This window comes from Aplysia californica, unplaced genomic scaffold (assembly GCF_000002075.1).
Source record: "Aplysia californica isolate F4 #8 unplaced genomic scaffold, AplCal3.0 scaffold00088, whole genome shotgun sequence".
Classification (NCBI taxonomy): domain Eukaryota; kingdom Metazoa; phylum Mollusca; class Gastropoda; order Aplysiida; family Aplysiidae; genus Aplysia; species Aplysia californica.
Window position 1 is genome coordinate 504,287 of NW_004797358.1, and position 7,296 is coordinate 511,582.

The 7,296-nt window shown below is 38.7% G+C and overlaps 1 protein-coding gene across 1 annotated transcript in view; it reads left to right on the top strand.

The window, feature by feature from the left end:
• LOC101854936 overlaps positions 1 to 7,296 on the top strand; it is a gene marked incomplete at both ends in the record, with an annotated part of 275,129 nt that overhangs the window by 2,161 nt on the left and 265,672 nt on the right. Inside the window, 2 exon segments of the mRNA XM_013080473.1 lie at positions 373 to 510; positions 7,055 to 7,172. Coding sequence (XP_012935927.1) covers positions 373 to 510; positions 7,055 to 7,172 — 256 coding nt within the window.

Below are 7,296 nucleotides of genomic sequence, written 5' to 3' on the forward strand. Positions count from 1 at the left end.
TGTGCATGTGTGTGCACGTGTGTATGTGTGTTTGTGTGTGTGTTTGTGTGTGTGTGTGTGTGTGTGTGTGTGTGCGTGTGTGTGTGTGTGTGTACTCGTGGTGGAACACCAAACCAATGTGCCAGGATCTGGACAATAAAGATGTATCTTATCTTATCTTATCTTGTATTGTGAGCCCTGTACTATGTATGTGTCGAAACTAAGCTGCTGGTAAATATAGAAGCGATGCGAAACGTTTCTGTTAGATTAATCGTTTTCTCTTTCTGTTTGTTGTTGTTGTTGTTGTTGTTGTTGTTGTTGTTGTTGTTTATGTTGTTGTTGTTTTTGTTGTTGATTTACTTTTGATTTGTTTTGATTTATTTCCCTTTTCAGAGGTCTATGCTTTGACGAAGACTGCAGGAACATCAATGTAACACTTTCACCCTCTCATGTGTGTGTGCCAGACTGCAACGATCTCAGCAATTGTAGTCGTTACATCACTCGACTGGCGGTTACAATTTTCCACTCACGGTAACGCTTCATTAATTGGATTCATTACAGAGAAAAAAGTGTCTTTAAACTCAGAATACATTCTTATAATGTCTTTAAGGGCTTCCTCTAAATATAAATGTGTCACAACGCGGTGGAATCAGGCGCTTGTCAATTTTTGGGCATGTGGAGTTATTGGGATCGCCTTGTACATTTGCCTTTCTTTCCATAATTACCCATTAATTTTTAAAGTAAATGTCGGGATATTTGCGATTGAATGAGGTGGGGATCATCTGGTTTCAGGGGTAAAATTAGAGAGAAAATGGCTGCTAAAGTTTACTTATTTTCAAAGCCTCAGAGTACGTGGAAACTGGCGATTTGACATTTTTCTTGCCTTTAACAAACGTTTTTTTTAAAACCTCAAATGGACATTTAGGGTGTTAAGCCAGAAAACAAAATATCGACAAAAATTGTCAAACCAGAGGAAAAGTGTCAGTTTCTTTACTTTCATTATTTTGACGAGGGCTTGATTTCACTATTATATGCTGCCTCACAAATACACGTACCGGATACTGAGCCCAAAGGACGAAGATACACAGTCAACCACAATTTTGTTGAATTCGCTAGACTAATCGGATAAATTGATCTTTTTCTCGGGTCTCAGATCCTCTTCTTTGTTGCAGGTCCCAACGGTTAAGTTGAATTTCGGATAAGTTGATCCTGTTTTCACTTCCCCGACATCACCCCATTCATAGTCGACTGCAATATTATGATACCAATGCGAGCTTACAATATAAGCTTCCTGTTCCTGCTCTGGTGCATTTTAAAATCCAACAACATTTTTTTGATCAGCTTTAGTTAGTTTTAGTTTTAGTAGAGGTTTTACGGCGCTCGCAACTGCATGTCACATGAGCGCCAGAAGATTACAGGTATTACAAGAGAGTAATAATTTAATAAACATAAAAAAGAAGAAGGGGAGATAAGGAAGACAGATGTTCGATAGGAAAGAAAGAGCAAACCACACCAAAGCACCCGCCAACCACCCACAGATATAACCGTTAAGATATAGATATATCTGAATGTGAAAGTCGGGGATATCGTTTTAGTTTTCATGAAACCTATATTATTTCCTACTTTTATATGTGACCACGGCAGCGTAAAAAGTTATTGTTTTGGGTTTTATATAGCCCTACAGCAGCAAAATCATTCGTTGGATCCCAGTCTGACAGTACAAGGAATGTGCAGTTAAAAACCCACTCCAACAAATGCTTGTTCCTTCATTTCTATCTATCTATCTATCTATCTATCTATCTATCTATCTATCTATCTATCTATCTATCGATCGATCTAAGTATTTATGTATCCATTTATTTGGTCATTTTGCTATATATACAGTGTCGTCTAAAAGAAACTTTAAAATCTTATACTCAATTATCGTGTTAAAGAAAAACACTACCTATCATGCAGCATACCAATTGGTAGCGAAACAAATTCTGTATCATCTGACACATTGATTGTGCTCATTATTATTTTGTTTAGGAGCCATTGGTTCGGGTAGAGCACTAACCCTTTGGACATGGACTGTGTTATGGACACAAATGTCACACAGAGTTGCAAACAACGCTTTCTGAATTGGGAGCAAAGTCGCGTTAGTTCAGCTGCTGTACTCTCCACGGTGCTCCACAAGCCTGTAGTTTCATATCGGGCCTATTGACCTACTAGACTAGGTGACTGCCAGGGGCAGCTCGTGGGGCTAAAAAGTTGGCGTGCACAATTAAGCTATCGCAGGTTGAAGGTAGTCAAGGGTATAGTCAATGAGATGGTGTTAAATTATTAGGATCTTTGGGTTGGTTAGGGAGGACCCTGTGCTTTTATTTTCTTTCTATTTACTTGTCGTTTTGGTTTCTAGAACTAAATTTATTTGTTAGCTGAACATCAATTTCGTTCATCCTGCATTAGAACTGGAAACTCAAGTAATAACTTTCACCACTCCACAATAAAACCATTTAAAGGCACAACTCATAGAACAGTCACGTTCACCTCCCCCAGGTTCACGGTCACCGAGTCACTTGAAACAGTGACAAAATGGGCAATGAACCTATCACAATAAAATCCACTTGAGGACAGCTGAATTGCTCCGGGGCTCACATAATTTTGGCATAGAATAGTGTACAGTATATCACGTTTATTTTTTAGTCTGTCTACTGTGGGCTATGTTTCGGCACTCTTGGGCAGGAGCGCATTTGAGATGTGCCGCCTTCGCTTGGGTTATCCCAAAGACTTCAAAGAGCGATTTATAGGTCAGGTTACATTGTTGAATATCCTATTATCTTTAGTTAAAGAGCGTAGACTTTGGCATGGCATAGTAGATGTTTAACAGCGCTATAGACACAGAAATGACAGTTACAACGCCAGCGAGAACCTTGTTTTGACACCTTTTTTTTCCCCCTTGCCCATTTATATGAGATTGACGCCATCTGATTAGTAGAAAAAAGTGCATATGATTGTGTCCAATAGTGTATTACATGCATACTTAGTATATCAATTAACTGTAACAGCGGATAGAGATTCCAGGATTATAGATGTAAGTCATTGATCTGAGAGAGGTGATGATTTTAACATTAATACTGGTGATGAGTGATGATGAGGGATTTCGTTTAAGTACTGTTAGCGTTTGTCCTATCTTCCTCTGCTCCAATGAGTCACGAGGGACGTGGGCACCCTCTATCCCGTTCCCTACTGGAACCATCTTTACGGTCACCATGAAGTTCCGAAATGGTGGGCTCAGTCTCTGCTAAGGTGACATCGTTAGTGTTAGCCTATTCTATCGGGCCAAGACAAGTGTAGAGAGGAGCTAAGTGGGAAGACAGTATAGTGGCAGGTATGTTGGGGGTATTTGTAAGCGGGTTGTAAATAGCAAGTTGGCAGATTATGATCTTTACAATTGCAGCATTCTACTCCCTGATCCTTTGCCCCTAGTAATCTTTTCGAGTCCGATTGAGCTTGGAGAGATTTTGGCGCAGGATCCTCGAGCCCAAATCGAGAGGGCACAATTTACACAGAATATTGTATCCCCTCGCCTCAGGGGGAGCGACCTCAAACTCCCGAATCACATAATATTTTGGCTAGTGTTTGTTTCTGGCTTCTTTTATGTTATGTTTGTGGGTGCTTTGCGTAATAGAACATTCTAAAAAAATTGGATGGCACTGCACGACCGTGCTCTATGGACGAACCGCGACCGGTGGCCATTCCATTGGTGGTAGGAATGTCTTTTTCCAAAAATTGCCCTGCGGCTTTCCCCTGTGAGAAGGCGTTTATTCTTGAATGAAGATGTCTACTTGGGTGACACCATGACGAGAAAAAGTGAAAGACATAGCATTCCAGCACTTGGCACGATGTAGTCCACTAAACGAAGCCATCCGTTGATTCTTAACAAGTGCAGTTTTGTTAATTCCAGCCCGACCACCCCGCCCCATGACAGTTTCGTCGCCCCTGTTCTTCACAGGCAATTTTTATCTCGAAGATCTAAGTCCATGCGCAGAAAGGATTCGTGCTCTAAACAAAATCAACGTCTCCTAACAAAATGCTAATTGGCAAATATAATGTTGTGTCCAGGATTTGCGTGGTATTTCTCATTCCTCTGTTTTCCAGTCTGTTTCAAACTGTCGTAATAAGATGCTGTTCATTGCAAAGACAATAACAATATTCTTCAATTGCAAAGACAATAATATTCTTCATTCATTTGATACTCAATACATGTCCATTCCTCTAGTGTTGACGCACCTCAATACACAAGCGAATACACAAGTTTATCTGATTTCACACAATTTTGCCAAGTCTGATTTTTTAGGTCAATTTTGAGTGACCGTATCTGAGGCTACTCTTAATATGGATGAAATATTAATGTTCAGACAATGCATAATTTATTTACCTTAAAATTGGTATGCTGCATGAATGTGTAGTGCAAAGCTATAACATGATAACAGGGTGAATATATTTTCAAGTTTCTTTTGGACTCACCGAAATACACATGTCGAAAACTGACCGGAAAGGCCTTGGCTCATCTAGCTCCATCTATCAGAAACTCTCTCCCTCCAAATTTTAGGGATACAAAGTCGGAGGCAAAATGTAAGGGTCATTTTGTAGCATACTTCGTGAATGTCATCTTGACAGTTGCTGTATGTACGTCTCATTCACAGTACCAGTACTCTCATGTCCATAATATGATGTGCTTATCGTTATCGTTATCGACCAAGCTGTGATAGTATGCACGTTTGCTTATGTATTTATTATTATACCCCACGACTATGTCACTTTTTTGTTATCACAATGTTGCTCTACTAAATCATAGAGGTATTTAACATGTCAGAAATGTAAGATGCACAATAATAATAATAATAATAATAATAATAATAATAATAATAATAATAATAATAAATTGACATTTATATAGCGCCCAACCCCGATTAAAGTCAGGCCCGGGTAATAAAAAAAACAACAACTGCACAACTTTTTATCTAAATATCTCGCTCAAAATTTGTACTAGAATGTTGTAATTTGGAATAGATATAATTCATTCAAAAGGAATTTGTTAGACGTAAAATTCACAAAGAAGAAGCTAAATTTTAAAAACGGAAATGTCTTTTATAAAAACCACATAAAAACGCAAAATACATCAATTCAAATGATCTTGTAAGGCAAGTCATGAAATGATTGGTTTAATTTCCTTTCCTTTTATTTTAAAAATCTACATTTTCTGTCTCAGTAACCTGTAAACAACATGTCTTTTCTCCTACAGAATCAAAAAAATATTGTTTACTTTCTGAAATTCCGAGATCCAATGGTCTATTATGTCCTCCTTTGGACTCGACACATTTTAATGCGTCGTTAGTATTGTTCAAAGTGGCCAAACACAAGGGTCCACTCAACCATGAGTACCCAAAGCCTCATACAATGTACACCTTACAGTATGTATAGCTGCTGCAAGAGACAATAGGGGGAGGGGTGAGGTTGCTCAAATAGACAGCATTTGTGGAGTTGATATAACCTGAAAGGTATGGGCTTTGCCAAGCAACCCAAATATCATAGAGGAAATTATTTTCAACGCTTTTCAAGATGATCCAAGAATCATGAACAGTTATCCTCTGATAGTTTCGCGAACCGGAAAATGGTACAGTCGTTGATGAAGATCTGTCCTGAGAATGCGGACAGTTGAGATGTAAGAAAGTCATTGCTGCAGACAATGTCTGCGGACTGGCGTCTCATTGTGCCTCATCTTCTGAATTCTGCACCCTGGTGACGTTTAAAGGGGTGCGAACTGTGTGTGTTTGACCTGAAGTGGTCTTTTTGTCAGGAAATTTTTAGTTCTGATTCTCTACATGTACTAACTGAGGAACCATTTCCACCCTTGACATCAAAGAAGGCCTTTGGGCACTTTAACATTATTTCTGTACCTTGTGCGAAACTTACGAAATGAGTTGGTGGTGAGGAAATGTTCAATACATAAAGCTCTCCTCTCTTTACTTATCTTAACCATGATCGCAGCAAGCAAAGGAAACATGAGAAAAACTATCTGGAAACTTCTATTGGCCTGTTACACGACTCTAGTATGCAATATGGCTCAATCGTTGGGATTTTTTTTTATGGTAGGCCTAATGCGAACTAATGCGCCATGCTACAACAATGGGGACATAGCTGGAAAAGGGGTCCTTTTTCGCGCTGTGTAAAACAAAACTATTCACTGGATTTTAAAAAAATGAATATCAGGCAAATTCCTTTTGATTTGTAAAATGCTGTGTACAATTTTGAAGCGCAAAACTTCAGTGAGGAGGTAAATATTAACAAAAAAAAGTTGTACAGGTTTTGTTTTTTTAGATCACCTTGTACACAGGCTGTGAGCGCTTTACAATACAGTACAACGTACAACAGTAGCTTAAAACGTTGTGTTCTGACTAAAAGAAAATCACTCCAAATATTCATCTTATTAATTTAAAAAACAGAAACGACTTCAGCTGACATTTGAATGAATCAAAAGATTTGATCTCTCTTAAAGTACTTGGTAAAGCATTCCAGATCTTGGGTCCTTGGTATTCAAATGCCCTTTCACCCATTGTTTTTTAAAATCCCAATTTTATTTCTGGGGCTGCTCGTGTTTTGTTGGAAGGTTACAAGCTGTTTGATGTTGCATACTGTTTGTAATGTCAAAAACCTTTCACAACGATTTTCTGTATTTATTTTGATATTGTTTTTCCTTTGGCTGTTTCTGTGACTAGATCTAGATCTAGATCTGCACACTACTTTCATTATTCGTTGAAACCTTTGTTTTTGTCTAACAACTATTTGTACATACTTATTTTCTTTTATTTGAGAATAATTTTTATCTTTTTTTAAAATGTGGTAATTATTTTGACTTTGACTTCAATATAGATCTAATATTCTCTCTGATAATGCCAATCTTTTTTTCATAATTTGGATGCTCTCTTACACTTGACCGTATTATAATGAACAAACTCTGTTCTTGTTCTGACCACCCCCCCCCCTTCCCCCAAATCCCATGTGCCATGACGCTATCATGTTGGGACAACAGGACATTTTCTCCGTCCATCGACTCTCTGGGAATCCTGCGCAGTACAGTGGACATCCTTCTGGAGACCCTGCCGGTCTTACCCTCAGCCTTGCACATAATATCTGGGTCAAATTCGTCCGTGAGTCATGTTTGAGACAGCTTTCTCCACGTCTTGGCAAATGCTTACACAGACTCAAACACTCAGGCAGAAACCACACCCACACACGCACATACCCACACATACACACACATACGTACCCCCC